Genomic DNA, 20,341 nt, shown 5'->3' with positions numbered 1-20,341 from the left:
TATTGAACCAGTAGCCTAGCCCAATTCTTGTCCCAGAAGTAGCAATATAGTTTGGTCACTTATTTTGAGCAATTAAATTGATTTGAGGAAAGAGGCATCTTGCTTGCTGGATATAAAATAGGATACTGCTTTCCCAATGAACTGTCAGGGAAGTTTGAATGGCAAGAGCTTCTCTGGTGTGATGTGATCACATTGGCTGGTGGTAAAAATGCAATCAACTGGTATCTTCTGTTCTCCACACGCCCAATGTTTATGTTTACAAACACATGTATTTTGTCAGCATGCCCAATGTTACAATGTTTCCAATCAAATGTATAAATTAAGTTTTTAAGTTTTCCTATCAATTGACTTTGCATAAATATTGTGATTGGATGATAGCTGTGAGGGTTATTGAATCAGGATCAAATCCTCTGATCTCCTCGAGCTCATTAATGATACAATGTTCATATTTGAAGATTGCCGAAAGGCCAGTCTCCTTGGGAAATGATATGAGTGGAATGTAGTAGCTGAACAGAGACTGCAACCGGGCTAATGAGATACCAAGAAAATAACGTATACTTTTTCAAGTTCCTTAAATGTGTTCAAAAGCCAATCAACTATCCTGCACCATTCCCAGGAGGTTGTGGGAAGGTTGTTATGCAGAATAACCATAGGACAACCATGCTATCACCAAGCTCTAACATATGGTTTTCAGAACATTATGTGCTAGCTGGGTATGGCCTAAATGAAGTAACCAAATGAAGTACTTGTTCATGCAGGTATGTTTGATGTTATTTCATTGTTTGTTTTTCTTTGTTGTTATCCTATCCTCCTCCTCTAGGGAAGACATGCCAGATTGCCAACCCCTGTGCATCCAACCCCTGTGCCAACGGTGGACAATGCTCACCCTTCGAGTCCCACTACATCTGCGCGTGCCTGCCCACCTTTCATGGCCAGACCTGCAAGCAGGACGTCAATGAGTGTGCCCAGATGTCGTCACCCTGTCGCAACGGGGGCATGTGTGTGAATGAGGTGGGCTCCTACCACTGCCGCTGCCCCCAGGAGTACACGGGTGCCAACTGCGAGACCCCCTACATGCCCTGCAGCCCCTCTCCCTGCCACAATGGGGGCACTTGCGTGCAGAAGGGGGACACCACCTATGACTGCAGCTGCCTGCCAGGTAACCCTTCACCCCTTTGCTCAAATCTATTAAAATACTTTATCTGTGCCTGTTTGAGCCTGCCTGGCGTTGACTTTTCAATCATTTGTGTATACCAAAGAGGTACTGTAAGGAATTGATTAATAGAGAGCTGTTGTAGCTTGGATGTGATTGGTGGATATAGGGCATTGCTAGTCTCTGGTTTCTGCTGGCAGGATGTTATTCCGCAGACGTTTCCCAGCTAACACATTTAGTTCCTTGGAAGTTGTGGGAACGTACGTTTTTGGTTTCCCATTGGTTCTGGGACCAAAACTATAAGTTTCCTGACCTGCAAAACTGAACCTTTTTAAAATGTTCTGTAAACGGAAGGGAAAATTTTGCCTGTTCTGGGAATGTTAATTTATAAGTTGCTGGGAGGTTCTGAAAACATGCCTTTAAGTAGAACCACGAGGAAACCTGTAGGAAACGTTATGGTGAAGTACTGAAATTCCCACAGAATTCTCTGAAATATTTTAGAACATTCTCAAAGTCATACCAATTGGAGAACGTTCCTTGAATATTACCAAAATTTAAATGAAATGTAACCATGTTTGAATGTTTACGAAAGTAATGAATTACAGAGAATCTTTTCTTTTTTTTGTCAAGTTCCTTAAATGTGCTGAGAATGTTCTAAGGCCATGCAACTATCCTGCACCATTCCCAGTTGTGCAAAGGTTGTATGCAAAATAATCATAGGACAAGCACGCTCTCACCAATCTCTAAGAAACATATGGTTCTACGAACGCTATGTGCTAGCTGGGTTCCCCCTGATAACTACTCACACACACATCACACAGGTTTCCTGTTTCCAAACGGGTTGACAAGCCAATTGTGATACCCCCTTGGTGGGAGAACTACAGTTGTAGAGCTGTTTTGTAAGATAGTGATTAATGGTGGTTAGGGCTGTTATGGTGAAAGTCGCAGTCAAATTACACCTGACTGTTTAGTCACAGTAACTAGGCTTCTCCAAAACTGTGCTCTGACGCTACTGGTGGTCATTAGTAGCCTACTAGTGCTTGCTAACTGCCAGTTGCTAATGGCCTGGTTCTCCGTGATCTATTGTCCCTCTAATCACTCTGACAGCAACACAAATGCAATCGAAAATCAAATCAAACACTTCATGAGAGCCCATGAGCTCATGTTGCGCAGCATTTATATAGACTATGCAATTGAGTGAGAACAGAGTTTTGATGGCCTCTACTAATAAGAGGATCCCATCAGCTTTATGCAGGCTAGGCCTTCTATATTTACTTCTCAACTTTCCTCATATTAAGCACATTGCTTTCGCTTTACAACAGAAGTATAGCCTTCCTGGTTGGCATGAAAAGGAACCACTGGAAAAGCGTCCCCCATTCGCTATTTCAGTGCATTTTTTCTTCCTGACCTTGTTCCGACAGGTGCATGATATTGGTCTATTCTAAATCAAAAATAATTGCACGCATACGGTACCAGTCAAAAGTTTGTACAAACCTACTCATTCAAGGGTTTTTCTTTATTTTTCTTTTTTTACATTGTATAAAAATCGTGAAGACATCAAAACTATGAAATAACATATATGGAATCATGATGTAACCAAAAAAGTGTTAAACAAATGAAAATATATTTGAGATTCTTCAAAGTAGCCACCCTTTGCCTTGATGACAGCTTTGCACACTCTTGGAATTCTCTGAACCAGCTTAATGAGGAATACTTTAACAACATTCTTGAAGGAGTTCCCACATATGCTGAGCACTTGTTGGCTGCTTTTTCTTCACTCTGTGGTCCAACTCATCCCAAACCATCTCAATTGGGTTGAGGTCGGGTGATTGTGGAGGCCAGGTCATCTGATGCAGCACTCTATCACTCTCCTTCTTGGACAAATAGCCCTTACACAGCCTGGAGGTGTGTTTTGGGTCATTGCCCCGTTGAAAAACAAATGATAGTCCCACTTAGCGCAAACCAGATGGGATGGCGTAATGTTGCAGAATGCTGTGGTAGCCATGCTGTTTAAATGTGCCATGAATTCTAAATGAATCACAGACCGTGTCACCAGCAAAGCACCTTCACACCTCCTCCTCCATGCTTCATGGTGGGAACCACACATGCGGAGATCATCTGTTAAATTTCTCTGCATCTCACAAAGACACGGCGGTTGGAACCAAAAATCTCATATTTGGACAGATTTCCACCGGTCTAATGTCCATTTCTCGTGTTTCTTGGCCCAAGCAAGTCTCTTCTTATTATTGGTGTCCTTTAGTAGTGGTTTCTTTGCAGCAATTCAACTATAAAGGCCTGATTCACGCATTCTCCTCTGAACAGTTGATGTTGAGATGTGTCTGTTACTTGAATTATGTGAAGCATTTATTTCGGCTGGAATTTCTGAGGCTGGTAACTCGTATGTACTTATCTCCTGCAGCAGAGGTAACTCTCGGTCTTCCTTTCCTGGGGCGGTCCTCATGAGAGCCAGTTTCATCATAGTGCCTGATGGGTTTTGCGTCTGCACTTGAAGAAACTTTCAAAGTTCTTGACATTTTCCAAATTGACTGACCTTCATGTAAAGCAATGATGGACTGTCTTGCCATAATATGGACTTGGTCTTTTATCAAATAGGGCTATATTCTGTATACCACCCCTACCTTGTCACAACACAAGTGATTTGGCTCAAACACATTAAGAAGGAAAGAAATTCCACAAATTAGCTTTTAACAAGGCACACCTGTTAATTGAAATGCATTCCAGGTGACTACCTCATGAAGAGAGAATGCCTAGAGTGTGCAAAGCTTTCATCAAGGCAACGGGTGGCTACTTTGAAGAATCTCAAAAAACACTTTTTTTGGTTACTACATGATTCCATGTGTTATTAAGGTTTGTATCACAACTAAAGTGACAAAATACCTCCAAATGTACAGTGCCATGAAAAAGTATTTGCCCCCTTTCTGATTTTCAATTTTTTTTTTATACTGAACGTTATCAGATCTTCAACCAAAACCTCATATTCGATAAAGGGAACCTGAGATAACAAAGTATACTTATTTGATTTATTTAATTAACAAAGTTATGCATCATCAAGTTCCCCTTTTGTGAGAAAGTAATTGTCCCCTTATACTCAATAACTGGTTTTTCCACCTTTAGCTGCAATGACTGCTTACCAGTGTTTCCTGTAGTTGTTGATCAGTCTCTCACATAGCTTATATGACTGGGTACATTAGCATAATATTTTTTTATTCAACAAATTACAAGTTAGCCTACTCGACTGATACTGACAAATAGATACAATAAAAGCGACCATATAATAGGCCTAAGAGAAGGCGAGACACAGAATATGACGTTCATCTAAACTGGAGGAGGAAATTGTAAAAAGACAAACCTTTAAGTAGCACTGACCCAACAATGATGGATAGGGAATATGTTCTGTTCCAATTATATAGGCTATACTGTTGTTCGGTCAATTAAGTTGAGAATTTTGATAACTAAAAGACAGATTAGTATTTTTATTGTGTTCTCTTTACAGCAATAACCATTTGCTTACCAAATTATGTTTTCCTGCATTGTATTATGAAATATTGCGATATGAGCTTTGCCGCTCAACTTTTCAGACGCAACTCAAGAATAATCTTCCCAAATTGCACGAGCTGCCTTTCCTTCTGACTGTAGGCACTGTGATTTAAAACAATCCACTATGTATTTTTTTAAGAAGCTACTGATCCAAATCATGCTTTAGTAGCCTATTTTAGCCACGTGTATTTGGGGAGTTTTTTCCCATTCTTCTCTGCAGATCCTCTCAAGCTCTGTCCGGTTGGATGGGGAGCGTCGCTGCACAACTATTTTCAGGTCTCTCCAGAGATGTTCGATCGGGTTCAAGTTCAGGCTCCGGCTGGGCCTCAAGGACATTCAGAGACTTGTCCCGAAGCCACTCGTACGTTGTCTTGGCTGTGTGCTCAGGGTCTTTGTCCTGTTGCTCCGTTTATCTTTCCCTCGATCCTGATTACTGACTAGACTCCCGGTCCCTGCCGCTGAAAAACATCCCCACAGCATGATGCTGCCACCAACATGCTTCACTGTGGGGATGGTGTTAGGTTTCCTCCAGATGTGACGCTTGGCATTCAGGACAAAAAGTTCAATATTGGTTTCATCAGACCAGAGAATCTTGTTTCTCACAGTCTGAGAGTCCTATAGGTGCCTTTTGACAAACTCCAAGTGGGCTATCACGTGCCTTTTCCTAAGGAGTGGCTTCCATCTGGCCACTCTACCATAAAGGACTGATTGGTGGAGTGCTGCAGAGATGGTTGTCCTTCTGGAAGGTTCTCCTATCTCCACAGGGGACCTCTAGAGCTCTGTCAGTGGCCATTGGGTTCGTGGTCACCTCCCTCACCAAGGTCCTTCTCCCCTGATTGCTCAGTTTGTCCGGGTGGCCAGCTTTAGGAAGATTCTTGCTGGTTCCTAACTTCTTCCATTTAAGAATGATGGAGGCCACTGTGTTCTTGGGGACCTTCAATGCTGCAGAAATGTGTTGGTACCCTTCCTCAGATCGGTGCCTCGACACAATCCTGTCTCAGAGCTCTACGGACAATTCCTTCGACCTCATGGCTTGGTTTTTGCTCGGACATGCGCTGTCAACTGTGGGACTTTATATAGACGGGTGTGTGCCTTTCCAAATCATGTCCAATCAATTAAATAAACCACAGGTGGACTCCAATCAAGTTGTAGAAACATCTCAAGGATGATCAATGGAAACAGGATGCACCTGAGCTCAATTTCAAGTCTCATAACAAAGGGTCTGCATACTTATGTAAATAAGGTATTTGTCACGACTTCGACCGAGGCAGGCTCTCCTTCCCGTTCGGGTGGCGTTCGGCGGTCGTCGTCACCGGCCTATTAGCTGCCACTGATCCTTTTCTCCCCCTCCCTATGTGTTTATTGGGCGCACCTGTTTTGTATGAGGGTTAATTAGTTGGGCTTATTTAATCAGCCGGCATACACGTTTCTTTGTGCGGGATTGTTTGTTTGTAAGTGGTGGTGTTTGTTTCGTGCATCGTATTTAATGTACTGTTTTCGTATTCCCCGTGTCTGGGGTTATTGAAGTGGTCACCCAGTGTGTTAGTTGGGTGGCCTAGTTTTCTTCATGTTCATTAAAGAACATTTGGTTATTGCACCTGCTGTTGCCTGCGCTTGACTTCCACTCCGACACCCAGTCCTTACAGTATTTCTGTTTTTTTATGATTAACACATTTGCAAACATTTCTAAAAACCTGTTTTTCCTTTGTCGGTATGGGGTATTGTGTGTAGATTGATGAAAAATATACAGTTGAAGTCAGAAGTTTACATACACTTAGGTTGGAGTCATTAAAACTTGTTTTTCAACCACTCCACACATTTCTTGTTAACAAACTATCTACTTTGTACATGACACAAGTCATTTTTCCAACAATTTTAAAGGACAGATTATTTAACTTATATTTCACTGTATCACAATTTCAGTTGGTCAAAAGTTTACATACACTAAGTTTAGAAGCTTCTGATAGGCTAATTGACATAATTTGAGTCAATTGGAGGTGTACCTGCGGATGTATTTCAAGGCCTACCTTCAAACTCAGGGTCTCTTTGCTTGACATCATGGGAAAATCAAAAGAAATCAGCCAAGACCCCAGAAAAAAATTGTAGACCTCCACAAGTCTGGTTCATCCTTGGGAGCAATTTCCAAATGCCTGAATGTACCACGTTCATCTGTACAAACAATGGTACGCAAGTATAAACACCATGGGACCACGCAGCCGTCATATTGCTCAGGAAGGAGACGCGTTCCGTCTCCTAGAGATAAACGTACTTTGGTGCGAAAAGTGCAAATCAATCCCAGAACAACAGCAAAGGACCTTGTGAAGATGCTGGCTGGAGGAAACCGGAACAAAAGTATCTATATCCACAGTAAAACAAGTTCTTTATCGACAGCAAGGAAGAGGCCAGTGCTCCAAAACTGCCATAAAAAATCCAGACTACGGTTTGCAACTGCACATGGGGACAAACATTTTACTTTTTGGAGAAATGTCCTCTGGTCTGATGAAACAAAAATAGAACTGTTTGGCCATATTGACCATCGTTATGTTTGGAGGAAAAAGGGGATGCTTGCAAGCCGAAGTATACCATCCCAAACTTGAAGCACAGGGGTGGTAGCATCATGTTGTGGGGGTGCTTTGCTGCAGAGGGGACTGGTGCACTTCACAAAATAGATGGTATCATGAGGGAGGAAAATGATGTGGATATATTGAAGCAACATCTCAAGACATCAGTCAGGAAGTTAAAGCTTGGTCGCAAATGGAAGCATACTTCCAAAGTTGTGGCAAAATGGCTTAAGGACAACAAAGTCAAGGTATTGGAGTGGCCATCACAAAGCCCTGACCTCAATTCTATAGAAAATTTGTGGGCAGAACTGAAAAAGCGTGTGCGAGCAAGGAGGCCTACAAACCTGACTCAGTTACACCAGCTCTGTCAGGAGGAATGGGCCAACATTCACCCAACCTATTGTGGGAAGCTTGTGGAAGCCTACCCAAAATGTTTGACCCAAGTTAAACAATTTAAAGTCAATGCTACCAAATTCTGATTGAATGTATGTAAACTTCTGACCCACTGGGAATGTGATGAAAGAAATAAAAGCTGAAAGAAATCATTCTCTCTACTATTATTCTGACATTTCACATTCTTAAAATAAAGTGGTGATCCTAACCGACTTAAGACATGGGATTTTTACTAGGATTAAATGTCAGGAATTGTGAAAAACTGAGTTCAAATGTATTTGGCTAAGGTGTATGTAAACTTCCAACTTCAACTGTATATTGAATACATTTTTAGAAAAGGCTGTAACGTAACAAAATGTGGAAAAATTAAATGCTTTCCGAATGCACTGTAATTTTGGCAATTGAATTCCCCTAGCCTTATGGACTCGCTGCTTATGCTTGCACATTAAAAACGTAGGCATGTAGGAGGACCTGTTTCTTTGTTAACTGCTCAACACTCCCTCGGAAATCTTTTGTAGAAAATGTCCTTTCTATTTTATTCATCTATGTTCAACTGTGTTCTTCATCCTATAAAATAATATACAATTCGAAACAAATCTTGTCTGTTAAATGACCTGTTTAGCCCACAGCCATATGGCATAGCCAGATCAGGGCCTAACATAAGGACAGCCCAGAATATTATATTCTGTTCTTCTGAAATAGACACCATTTTCTTCATTTCATGTTTCTTTAGATCCGTCAAAAAAAAAACATTGATTTATTGTGACGGTGTAGTCTATATTAAATGGATTCATGTAATTGTTCCAATGGTCTGCATCAGTGGTTTATAGGCTATGCATGGAAGACGAGATGCTAAATGTGTTTATGGTAATTATTGGTCAATTACCGCGAGGCCAGCAGTTATTTGCATTACAATCACCGGCTGACAAGATGTCATGACCGCCACATCCCTAATGGCGGTTCATGCATGGTGGTTGTGTCTGTTTGTGGCTCTGCTGTGGAGTTCTGCACGCAGCTGCCGAGACTCCCTCATTCCCAGCAGCTCGGAAACAGACTCTCCGAATTTTTTCCTTCATTTGTGCCCTTATCAATCCCTTCCCCCTGATGATAGTGAAGCATGCGGTTGGTGTTGTCGGCCTAAACGTTGAGGTTTCAGCGGGAATCAAAGTTGAGTCACCTGTAGACCAATCCCAAAGGTTCTGAGTGAAGGACGGTTTGGATAAATGTGTGTGTGTGTGTGTGTGCGTGCATTTTAACATTTAACTAAGAGTTCAAATGTAACCCGCGGCGTGCCGCTCTCGTGTGCCTTTGTGATAGAACGCAGACAGAGAGTGAGGCGAGCAGGAAACCTACGCCGCTTTGGGTTGATCGTTAAGCTTTGAGTTTTGATTTGTAAAATGGCTACACGCTACGCAGGGAGCCTTTGAAGCGTGCAAGGAGGTAGGCTGTAGATTCAAGCGGATGGCCAGGGGAATATGCTGATCTCATCTCTGGTTATAAAGGATTGTAAACAATAAGAAGACAGGTGGGTCTGAATTATGTGTAGTGAAATTGTTACTGGTTTCTATGAATGACATGTCTTTTTTTCCCTTTTCTTTCCCTATTGCCTCTTCTTTCTGCCCCTCTCTCAACTCTCACTCACTCTCTCACTCACTCTCAGGATTTACAAGTCAGAATTGTGATCACAACATTGATGACTGCCCAGGCCACAATTGTCAGAATGGTGGCTTGTGTGTGGATGGGGTCAACACCTACAACTGCCAGTGCCCCCCTCACTTTACAGGTAACCTTTATACCAAACCCTCCGATCTTCAAGATGGACATGGTCTCTAGAAAAAAAAAATGAACTTGAGATTCCACCCACATTGGCCTTATATCAATCTCTTATGGCCCCCTGCATAATGTAATCCTTGCCCTCTGCTCTCCAGGCCAGTTCTGTACCGAGAATGTGGATGAGTGTGAGATGATGCCAAACACGTGCCAGAACGGCGGTACGTGCCACGACACCTATGGCAGCTTCCACTGTGTCTGTGTCAACGGCTGGACGGGCGACGACTGCAGTGAGAACATCGACGACTGTGCCAGCGCAGCCTGTTATCACGGTGCCACATGCCACGACCGCGTCGCCTCCTTCTTCTGCGAGTGTCCACATGGGCGCACAGGTACTACGACCTCGCCTGTCCCACACTAACCACACACACACACACACACACACACACACACACACACACACACACACACACACACACACACACACATTGGAGGAAGATTAAAAATAAGAAACTGTTGAGAGCTTTGCATACCAGGCCACGCTGAACTGAGGTGGCCTGGTTACACCCCCATGATAGTTGCTTGACAATATTGAGAGACTATTTTCAGGTTGGTGCTTCACAATGTTAGTTGATGAGGGGAGTCAATTCTCCCCCTTTACAATAGAACGCATTTTGTGCCCCTGGAAATGCACTACCTATACAAATCCCATTCCTCATCATTTGTCTTTCCTCAGGTTTACTGTGCCATCTTGACGACGCCTGCATCAGTAACCCGTGTCAGAAAGGCTCTAACTGTGACACCAATCCTGTCAACGGGAAAGCCATCTGTACCTGCCCTCCAGGTTACACCGGCTCTGCATGCAACCAGGACATTGACGAGTGTTCCTTAGGTGAGTGACTTCTTTCTCTGCCCCTCTCTCATTCTCTATAGAAAGGTACCTGTCTCTGAACATTCAGGATGACAAACTCTGCCAATGTGCTATTTGCCAAACACTCCCTTGAGAGATTTTCAATTAGACGAACTTGGATACATAAAGGTGAAATAAAAATAAATAATTGTTTATGCATTTTGGTAATATTTTGGCATTAGAACACTGAAGTGCTCTCTATGGGAACTGGATCTTTATATCTACCTCGTGTGTTAACGATAGAGACATTGCACAGGGTGAAAGTGGGGGTATAAGTGGTGATGTATATCCTGTGTTTGACGTTTCAGGCGCCAACCCTTGCGAGCACGGTGGGCGCTGCCTGAACACTAAAGGCTCGTTCCAGTGCAAGTGTCTCCAGGGTTACGAGGGCCCGCGGTGCGAGATGGACGTCAACGAGTGCATGTCCAACCCCTGTCAGAACGATGCCACATGCCTGGACCAGATTGGAGGATTCCACTGCATCTGCATGCCAGGTATGATGACACATTGAAATGTACCATTTAGGGGGATATTTCGGTTTGTAACACTGTCTTACTGACATAGACACTTTGACATGTTGTAAGAATAATTGTTCATGATTGGAGTTCAGTTCTCTGGCCCTGCTACACAAGACAATACTGGCTATCTAAAAATTGCAAAATATTTGAGCCTGTGAACTCAAAGTAATGTTACCTGAAACTGTTTCTGTAATATTGTCATAAACGTGTGTGTTCAGGTTATGAGGGGGTGTTTTGCCAGATCAACACTGACGAGTGTGCCAGCATGCCCTGTCTGAACAACGGCAAGTGCATCGACAGGATCAACTCCTTCCACTGCGAGTGCCACAAAGGTGAGAGAGATGGCCCAGAGAGAGAGTTGGCGGGAGGAAGGAATTGATGAATGAAAGGAGGAATGGAGGAAGGAAGGTGTACAGGGAGGGGGAGAGTTGGAAGAGTAGATGGAGGGTGGGGGTCCTCAGCTCCTGATAGGTTTGGGTGGAAGTGGGGTCACTGGAGGGTGAAGCAAAGTGAATGATTACCATAGTGTGTGTGTGATTAATAATTTTCTGAGGTTAACTAGTGTAGGCATTTCTGATGAGGGCAGGGAGGGTGGTAATAACAAGGTCACCTGGACATCAGCATAATTATCAGGCAAAACAGTTTGCGTAAGACCTTAGCGCCCAAAGAGGGGGGGGGTATAAGGGGTGGTGGGGTGTGCAAGTGTGTATTTGGAGCTCCTGCTATATGGGTTGTGTGTGTGTTGAGCGGGGGTATCGTTATAAAGTCCAGGGTCCTCCAGACCTACTTTAGATGCAAATTAGTTTAACCTTTTTCCATTTTCCCCTCTAACTCATGCACGGTCTAAGGCACTGCAGCACAGTGCTTGAGGCATGTGTCACCGCCGGCCGTGACCGGGAGACCCATAAGACAGCGCACAATTTGCGAGGGTTTGGCCGGCCAGGATGTCCTTGTCCCATCGTGCACTAGTGACTCCTGTGAGAGGCCGGTCGCCTGCAAGCTGACTTCGGTTGCCAGCTGGATGGTGTTTCCTCCGACACATTGGTGCGGCTGGCTTCCGGGTTAAGCGAGCAGTGTGTCAAGAAGCAGTGCGGCTTGGCAGGGTCGTGTTTCGGAGGCGGCATGGCTCTCGACCTTCGCCTCTCTCGAGTCCGTAGGGGAGTTGCAGCAATGGGACAAGACTGTAACTACCAATTTGGATATCACGAAATTGGGGAGAAAAGGGGGTACAAAAATAAATAAAACTGTCCCCAGATGTGTATCCCACAAATATTTTTTTTAGATTTTACCTTTATTTAACTAGGCAAGTCAGTTAAGAACACATTCTTATTTTCAATGACAGCCTAGGAACAGTGTGTTAACTGCCTTGTTCAGGGTCAGAACGACAGATTTGTACCTTGTCAGCTCGGGGATTCGATCTTGCAACCTTTCGGTTACTAGTCGAACGCTCTAACCACTTGGCTACGCTGCCGACCCATGTTAGATGTACATAAACTTGGATTCGATACGAGACAAATAACAAAACTGTAAGAATAGCAAAACAGCACAGAAAACGACAACAAAAAGGTATATGGCTGATTATATATATATTCTTCCCTGTCCAGGCTTCTCTGGTGGTCTTTGTCAGGTTGACATCGATGAGTGTGCCAGCACGCCCTGCATGAACGGAGCCAAGTGTACCGACGGCCCTAACAAATACTCATGTGAATGCACTGAAGGTACAGTCGGCTGGCACATGGTCAGAACGGTTTGAGGCTCAATTCTTGTGTTTAAATTAATACACTTTATAAGGTGGTTACATGGACCAAGGCCAAGCCAAGGTTCATCGATAGGCTTCCTTTGGTCCGGCGGAATTTCCCCCTCTATAAGACCTCTTCATCCTAGAACATAAGCTATGTTCTGACTACCCTTATTCTGAAATGTGCACTCATACACTCCCTTTCATGGATTTAAAATACATGGATTGGTGTGAGGAATATGGTGGAAACTCCTTCCAGCTATGCTTGCACCAATCCAATGCTTTTGAAATGCACGAGGGGGGAGTGAACGAGGGCACACTTCTGGAGAAAGGTTTAGAACTATCTTCTCCTCCTTTCCAGGTTACTCTGGACAGCACTGTGAGACTGACATCAACGAGTGTTACTCGGACCCCTGTCACTATGGCACGTGTAAGGACGGCCTGGCCACCTTCACCTGCTACTGTCACCCTGGTTACACGGGCCGCCTGTGCGAGACCAACATCAACGAGTGTCTGAGCCAGCCATGTCAGAACGGAGGCACCTGTCAGGACAGGGAGAACACTTACATCTGCACATGCCCCAAAGGCACTGCAGGTACAAAAACTCAGACTCTCTCTCACACTCACACACACACGCACGCACGCGCATGCAGGAAGACACACAGAGATACGCATCCACACAGGCAGGCAGACACACACATGCACACACCATACCACAATCCTACACATTTTCCAACACAGGCAGCCACATTCAGGCATATGTGCGAAGCTCTTCCAGTGTTAGTAACATTGTTACTCGTAGCTGTTGATTAGCTGTTGACTCGTAGCTGTTAACATTGTTACTAACATTGTTACCCCCCTACTTTGGTTGTTTGACAGGCTTTAACTGTGAGGTGAATCTGGATGACTGTATGAGCAAGCCCTGTGACTACGGGAGGTGCATTGACAAGATCAACAGCTACGAGTGTGCATGTGAGCCGGGCTACGCAGGTGAGCACTGGGTCGACGGGAGAATCTGGGGCAGGTGGGAGAAAGGGGGAAGGGAGGGGGCCAGTGAGCTGACTGAAAAAGAAGAGTGGTGTCACATTCCCTGTGTGGGACAAGGCGGAAGAACGGAGAGGCAGCCCCAAACCTGATACACACACACATGCAACTACTCTCTCTCTCTCTCTCACACACACACACAGACACACACACAGACACACACACACAGACACACACATCTGCTGCATGTGCACCTGGTCTGTATGAAGTGTGTTTTTACACCTAAGCAGCGGACCCTGTTATACGTTTCCCGGTGTCAGTGAAGAAAAGGTGGATTATTTAGCCCAAACCATTTGTGGAATAACAATTCCAGTCCACTTCTTCCCATGAGGCTCCTGTTTCAAAACCCTGTAGGACCTGTTTTCTCTACTTGTGTGTGTGTGTGCACGTACGTGTCACATTTGTGTGTGTGTGTGTGTCTGTGAATATTTAATAAACTTTTAGGTTGGGAGGGTCGCGGCAAGCTGCTGCTGCCCCCTTGCTCCTCTGCCTTTTTGTCCTCTTTCCTCTGTTGTGTGAGTGTCGAGGGGCAGGGCTCACAGACAGAGGGCCATTGTAGTTGTAGAGCAGGCAGTTGGGCCCTCCCCTTTCTGATTGATGGGGGGGGGGGTGTAATTGTTGCTCACCGGCGTGTGAAATGGGGCCTGGCCATTCTGTTTCTCCTTACCAGCCCTGGGTTAAGGTGGCCCTCCCTCCCTCCTCCACAGATCCCCCTATGAGGCGAGGAGGAGGGGGTGGCGAGAGGCTTTGTGTGTCCCATTGTCACTGGTATAAAATATCTGAGCTTACACCCCCTCAGATCCAGCTGAAACATTCCTTCTCCCTCCTCACCAGAGCACATCTTATTATTCAATGGGTAGGGAGAGGGAAAGGCCTCACTGCTAATCTCCAGCGGCTAGCCAGGCAGCCTCACCCGGCCTCTATATACCCTTTAGTAATGTGGCCCTGTGTGTTGTGCAGACTCCCCCCATCACCTCAGCAACGAACAAAGGATTAGAGAGGGAGAAGGAAACAGTATGTCCAGCTGTGGTTTCTTTAAACAATGGCCATAAATGAATCAAAACTCACCCCCTGCTGTGTTGGATTTTTAGGCGCCATGTGCAACATCAATACCGACGAGTGTGCCATCAACCCCTGTCACAACGGTGGCACCTGCATCGATAGCATCAACAGCTTCACATGCCTGTGCCCAGAGGGCTACAGTGATGCCACCTGTCTGTTGCAGGTGGACGAGTGTGGCAGCAACCCCTGCATCCATGGCCGCTGCCAGGATCTGGTCAATGGGTGAGCACGCACACACACACACACACACACTCACTCACTCACTCACTCACTCACTCACTCACCTTTCTCTATCTGTATTCCAGCTACAGGTGTTTCTGTGACTCTGGCTGGGGTGGGCCTAACTGTGACATCAACAACAACGAGTGTGAGTCCAACCCGTGTATGAACGGTGGCACCTGCAAGGATATGACCAGTGGATATGTTTGTAGCTGCCGAGCCGGCTTCAGTGGTCAGTTCAATTCAACGTGTCTTCCCTTACTGTTTCTCACTGTCCCTATCATCTCCGTGTCTCTCTCCCTTTCCCCCTCCCTCTCTCGCTCTTCTCTACCTTCTTACACCTTGCAAGTTAACACTGGAAACTTATTACCTAAATGGATCAATTGAAAATGTGGGTTCACAGCTCCAATCCAGATGTGTTGGTCATTACTGAGACGTGCTTAAGGAAGAGTGTTTTGGACATTTATGTTAACCTTTCTGGATATAACCTTCTTCGGCAAGACAGATCTTCCAAAGGTGGTGGAGTGGCAATCTTTACCAAGGAACACCTTCAGTGCTCGGTTGTCTCTACCAAGTCTGTCCCCAAACAATTTTAAGCATTAAACTTTCAAATAGCTCCTTGTTGACTGTTCCTGGGTGTTATCGTCCTGGTAACTACCTCTCTCAAAGAGTGCAGTGTATAAAGTCAGAACATCTGATGTCTCAGCCACTGCCTGTCACCAAGGGAGTACCTCAAGGCTCGATCCTAGGCCCCACACTCTTCTCAATTTACATCAACAACATCGCTCCGGCAGTAGGAAGCTCTCTCATCCATTTATATGCGGATAAAACAGTATTATACTCAGCTGGCCCCTCCCCGAATTTTGTGTTAAACGCTCAACAACAAAGCTTTCTTAATGCCCAACAAGCTTTCTCTGCCCTTAACCTTGTTCTGAACACCTCCAAAACAAAGGTCATGTGGTCTGGTAAGAAGAATGCCCCTCTCGCCACAGGTGTTTGGGCTTGAGGTAGTCACCTCATACAAGTACTTGGGAGTATGGCTAGATGGTACACTGTCCTTCTTTCAGCACATATCAAAGCTGCAGGCTCAAGTTAAATCTAGACTTGGTTTCCTCTATCGTAAACACTCCTCTTTCACCCCAGCTGCCAAACTAACCTTGATTGAGATTACTATTTTACCCATGCTAGATTACGGAGACGTAATTTATAGATCGGCAGGTAAGGGTGCTCTCGAGCGGCTAGATTGTCTTTACCATTCGGCCATCAGATTTGCCACCAATGCTTCTTATAGGACACATCACTGCACTCTATACTCCTCTGTAAACTGGGCGTCTCTGTATACTTGTCGCAAGATCCACTGGTTGATGCTTATTTATAAAACCCTCTTAGGCCTCACTCTCCCCCTTATCTGAGATATCTACTGCAGCCCTCATCCTCCACATACAACACCCGTTCTGCCAGTCACATTCTGTTAAAGGTCCCCAAAGCACACACATCCCTGGGTCACTCCTCTTTTCAGTTCGCTGCAGCTAGCGACTGGAACGAGCTGCAAAAAACACTCAAACTGGACAGTTTTCTCAATCTCGTCATTCAAAGACTCAATCATCGACACTCTTACTGACAGTTGTGGCTGCTTTGTGTGATGTATTGTTGTGTCTACCTTCTTGCCCTTTGTGCTGTTGTTTGTGCCCGTATGTGACTAGAAAAGGGAAATATTGTATCATGTTTTGTGCTGCTGCCATGTTGTGTTGCTACCATGCTGTGTTATGTGTTGCTGCCATGCTATGTTGTTGTCTTAGGTCTCTCTTTATGTAGTGTCTCTTGTCGTGATGTGTGTTTTGTTCTATATTTTTATTTATTTTTTATATTCCAGCCCCCGTCCCCGCAGGCGGCCTTTTGCTTTTTGGTAGGCCGTCATTGTAAATAGGAATTTGTTCTAAACTGACTTGCCTAGTTAAATAAAAAATAAAAACCCTCTCAATGCCGCAACTCTGAGTTTGTGTGTGGCGGATATCATCCCTCGTACACCTGCGACTCTAACCCGCGTGTGTTCTCTAATCCCCGGCCATGCCTTAGGACCTAACTGCCAAACTAACATCAACGAGTGTGCCTCCAACCCCTGCCTGAACCAGGGCACCTGCATTGACGACGTGGCCGGCTACGAGTGCAACTGCTTACTGCCCTATACCGGTACGATAACGCATGGATTTTCCCGGCGCCATTATAGGCCTAACGAGATGTGTACAGTAGCCTTATGGCTGGTTTTGGTTTGGCCCTCTACTCAGAAAGCCCTGTGGGGCTCCAGAATAGAAGACTTCTTGAACAATGGTATAAAAATACATTTCGGGAAGACTTTTAGTGTTATTTTAGGAAAAAATAGGTTGACTAGTGCCCACTAACTATGTGGAAACAGGCCTTATGATTTGTTTCTCTCTATCATTTGTGGGAAAATCCACCCTGTCTACCATGTTGTGATAACTGTGTGCGTGTTTGCACGCACATGCACGCTTGTGTGTGTGTGTGTGTGGGAATAACATGCTATAGACCGTGAGGACTAGGAACTGGAGCCCGTGGCCACTTCCTCTTCCTGTCTTTGGGTCTAAACAATAGCAGGAAACAGGAAGCAGCTTCCTGCCTGGCCTCTGGTTACTGTGGAGATGGATAGGGAAGTGGACGGAAAAGTGGGCTTTAAAAACTGATGGGGGAAAGTCCTCCGTATGTGACTAGAAAAGGGAAATATCATGCAATGCAGCCATTTTCATTTCGCTGTAAAACAACTTTGAAGAAGTCAACTCTACCAAGAGTTTAAAAGCATTGAATCGTGATGTAGTACTTCTCCAAAGTTGTCTAACTGCAAAAGGGAAGTGGAGAGTGAAATAAAAATGTAACATGAACGAAACATGTATGAATGGAACAAACATTTATGGCTCTTACTCAAACAGCGTACAGACATATTAATGATCTGTGATGGGTTCCCTGTAGCACTTGAGGGCATTTGTTTGAGGTGTGTTGTGTTCCTATCCCTACCAGGTGAGACGTGTGAGACACTGCTGGCCCCATGCAGCCCCCGGCCCTGTAAGAACGGTGGAGTGTGTCATGAGTCAGAGGACTACCAGAGCTTCTCCTGCCTCTGTCCGGAGGGATGGCAAGGTAAACTACTCATATCTTCCTCCATCCATCTGTTCTGCTTATTCCTCCATCTGTCCACCCATCCATCCAATCGAGGGGTGTTCTTCGAGAGACTGACTGCCCCCCTCTTCTCTCAGGTCAAACATGCGAGATAGACATCAACGAATGTGTGAAAAGTCCTTGCCGCAGCGGCGCCACATGCCACAACATGGTGGGCAGCTACCGATGCAGCTGCCGTCCGGGCTACACCGGCCAGAAGTGTGAGACGGACATCGACGACTGCAAGCCCAGTAAGGAACTAAACATCAACTCTTCCCTCTGTCTTGTAAAGTGAACTTGGCCCAACTGTATCGCTTACCTGATTACATATCTCTCTCGCGTTCTCTTTCTAGACCCCTGCAGTAATGGAGGTCTGTGCAGAGACGGAGTGGACAGCTTTGTGTGCACTTGTCTGCCAGGGTTCCGTGGTGGCAGGTGTGAGCAGGACATTAACGAGTGCGAGAGCAACCCGTGTAAGAACGGGGCCAACTGCACCGACTGTGTCAACTCCTACACCTGCACCTGTCCACCCGGTTTCAGTGGCATCAACTGCGAGAATAACACCCCCGACTGCACAGAGAGGTACAGAGAGCAGTTCACATACTGTGTTTTGATTAGTTGCAATTCAAGAGCACGGAGAAAGAGACCCTTTTTTGCAAGAAACCATACCTCTTCAGAGTATCTTAAATGAATCCCATGTCTTTTCCTACTCGTGCTGAATTTGCTGAACTACTTTGAGGGAAAACTTAATTTCTACGACTGTTGTGGTTGTCTCGCCCAGCTATCTTTTAAGATGAGTGGACTAATTGTTAAGTGTCTCTGGATAAGAATGTCTACTAAATTACTCAATGTAAATGTAAAATGCTTTTGAATACATCCTAAGAGAAACAATCCCTTTCCACATTGCTTGATTCAAGCTCGGGGCGGCGGGTAGCCTAGTGGTTAGAGCGTTGGGCAAGTAACATGTCGTTCTGCAGTTAACCCACTGTTAATCCGCAGTTAACCCACTGTTCCTAGGCCATCATTGTAAATAATAATTTGTTTGTAACTGACTTGCCTAGTTAAATAACGGTTAAATAAATAAAAATATGAAGTAAAATGCTGACCAGATTATTCTGGACGTTGCTAAATAACCAGCTAATAATTTTAAAAACAGATTGGAAGAAACATAAACATTTAAAATAAGCTAAAGTAAAAAATAAATTTAAAAAAGGGGAACTATCCTTTTAACATCCCTTTAACTCATTTGTTTACTATACTTATAGTCTCAAAACTCTTCCGTTGTTGTGTGTGTTTTCTCTAGCTCTTGCTTCAACGGTGGCACCTGTGTGGACGGCATCAATACCTTCACCTGCCTGTGTCTGCCAGGCTTCACAGGCAGCTACTGCCAGCACGACATCAACGAGTGTGACTCCAAGCCCTGCCTCAACGGTGGCACCTGTCTGGACAGCTACGGCACCTACAAGTGTACCTGCCCTCATGGCTACACTGGAGTCAACTGCCAGGTATGGGCAGAGCGGCAGCCATCTTGACTAAGGGCTGTGGGTTTATGTGTTCTGGCTAGGCTGCCATATCTCCTGAGTGCATTTGATTTTCAGAGCTTCATGGAATTCTATGTGTGTGTTTGTATATAATTATTTTCCCTCTATTTCTATTTATATAATTTTAAAAAAACATCTTAGAAACAACTGAGACGTAATAGTGGTAGTGCGCTCAACAGCGTGTGGTGTGTGTGTGTGTGTGTTACGCATGGGTTTATTTGTGTGTTAATGTGTTCCTGCTCTGCTTGCAGAACCTGGTGCGGTGGTGTGACTCATCTCCCTGTAAGAACGGAGGCTCGTGTTGGCAGCAGGGCTCCTCGTACACCTGTCAATGTCAGACGGGATGGACCGGCCTCTACTGTGATGTCCCCAGTGTCTCCTGCGAGGTGGCCGCCAAACAGCAAGGTGAACACAAAGCACACAGAGTAAAAACAATTCAAAGTATACAGTGCCTTCAGAAAGTATTCACCCCCCCCCCCCCTAACTTTTTTGTTGTTGTTGTGTTACAGACAGAATTTGAAATTGATTAAATTAAGATTGTTGGTCACTGGCCTAGACACAATACCCTTTAATGTCAAAGTGGAATTATGTTTTTGGACATTTTTACAAATGTATAAAAAATGAACATCTGAAATGTTTTGAGTCAATAAGTATTCAACCCCTTTGTTATGGTAAGCCTAAATAAGTTCAGAAGTAAAATATTTGC

At 44.8% G+C, this 20,341-nt stretch overlaps 1 protein-coding gene across 2 annotated transcripts in view; it reads left to right on the top strand.

Moving 5' to 3' along the window:
• LOC129819086 (neurogenic locus notch homolog protein 1-like) overlaps positions 1-20,341 on the top strand; it is a 60,604-nt gene that overhangs the window by 23,656 nt on the left and 16,607 nt on the right. The window contains exons 4-20 of one of the 2 annotated variants that reach the window (XM_055875636.1): positions 821-1,159; positions 9,326-9,448; positions 9,594-9,827; positions 10,172-10,327; positions 10,654-10,839; positions 11,082-11,195; positions 12,468-12,581; positions 12,963-13,196; positions 13,481-13,591; positions 14,737-14,929; positions 15,013-15,158; positions 17,003-17,116; positions 17,957-18,076; positions 18,193-18,345; positions 18,448-18,676; positions 19,398-19,599; positions 19,887-20,040. In XM_055875636.1, the coding sequence (XP_055731611.1) occupies positions 821-1,159; positions 9,326-9,448; positions 9,594-9,827; positions 10,172-10,327; positions 10,654-10,839; positions 11,082-11,195; positions 12,468-12,581; positions 12,963-13,196; positions 13,481-13,591; positions 14,737-14,929; positions 15,013-15,158; positions 17,003-17,116; positions 17,957-18,076; positions 18,193-18,345; positions 18,448-18,676; positions 19,398-19,599; positions 19,887-20,040 (2,922 nt within the window). The remainder of the gene's footprint in view (positions 1-820; positions 1,160-9,325; positions 9,449-9,593; positions 9,828-10,171; positions 10,328-10,653; positions 10,840-11,081; positions 11,196-12,467; positions 12,582-12,962; positions 13,197-13,480; positions 13,592-14,736; positions 14,930-15,012; positions 15,159-17,002; positions 17,117-17,956; positions 18,077-18,192; positions 18,346-18,447; positions 18,677-19,397; positions 19,600-19,886; positions 20,041-20,341) is intronic. The other variant, XM_055875637.1, reaches the window with a different exon arrangement.

Source organism: Salvelinus fontinalis, chromosome 21 (assembly GCF_029448725.1).
Source record: "Salvelinus fontinalis isolate EN_2023a chromosome 21, ASM2944872v1, whole genome shotgun sequence".
NCBI classification, from domain to species: domain Eukaryota; kingdom Metazoa; phylum Chordata; class Actinopteri; order Salmoniformes; family Salmonidae; genus Salvelinus; species Salvelinus fontinalis.
The sequence above is the reverse complement of the archived record's forward strand: the minus strand, read 5'-3'. Positions and strand labels throughout refer to the sequence as shown.